Source organism: Haliaeetus leucocephalus, unplaced genomic scaffold (assembly GCF_000737465.1).
Source record: "Haliaeetus leucocephalus isolate CR32 unplaced genomic scaffold, Haliaeetus_leucocephalus-4.0 Scaffold152, whole genome shotgun sequence".
Classification (NCBI taxonomy): Eukaryota; Metazoa; Chordata; class Aves; order Accipitriformes; family Accipitridae; genus Haliaeetus; species Haliaeetus leucocephalus.
The window spans coordinates 886,924-887,134 of record NW_010972588.1 but is presented as its reverse complement, the minus strand read 5'-3'; the positions used below and the strand labels follow the sequence as shown (position 1 = coordinate 887,134).

General features: G+C 79.1%; 1 protein-coding gene across 1 annotated transcript in view; it reads right to left on the bottom strand.

Annotated features, from left to right (window-relative positions):
- The window catches only part of TMEM55A (transmembrane protein 55A), a 25,567-nt gene extending 25,455 nt beyond the window's left edge, over window positions 1–112 (bottom strand). The window contains exon 1 of the mRNA XM_010562000.1: window positions 1–112. Within this exon, the coding sequence (XP_010560302.1) occupies window positions 1–104 (104 nt within the window). The 5' untranslated portion in view covers window positions 105–112.
- Between the last annotated feature and the right edge of the window lie 99 nt (window positions 113–211).

Sequence of the window (211 nt, the reverse complement as noted above, 5' to 3'; positions counted from 1 at the left end):
CGGGGGCTGCTGTCCGGCAGGTAGGGCGGCGCGGTGGGGGTGACGTTGCCGGAGCCGGGCGCGGAGAGCAGCGGGGAGCGCTCGTCCACCCCCTCGGCGGCCATGGCTGCGGCGCGAAGGGCCCTTCCCGCTGCCGGGCTCTCGGGGAGGGCGGGGAGGCGGCCGGGCCGGCAGCGCCGGGGAAGGGAAAGGAGCGCAGAGGAAGGGGCTG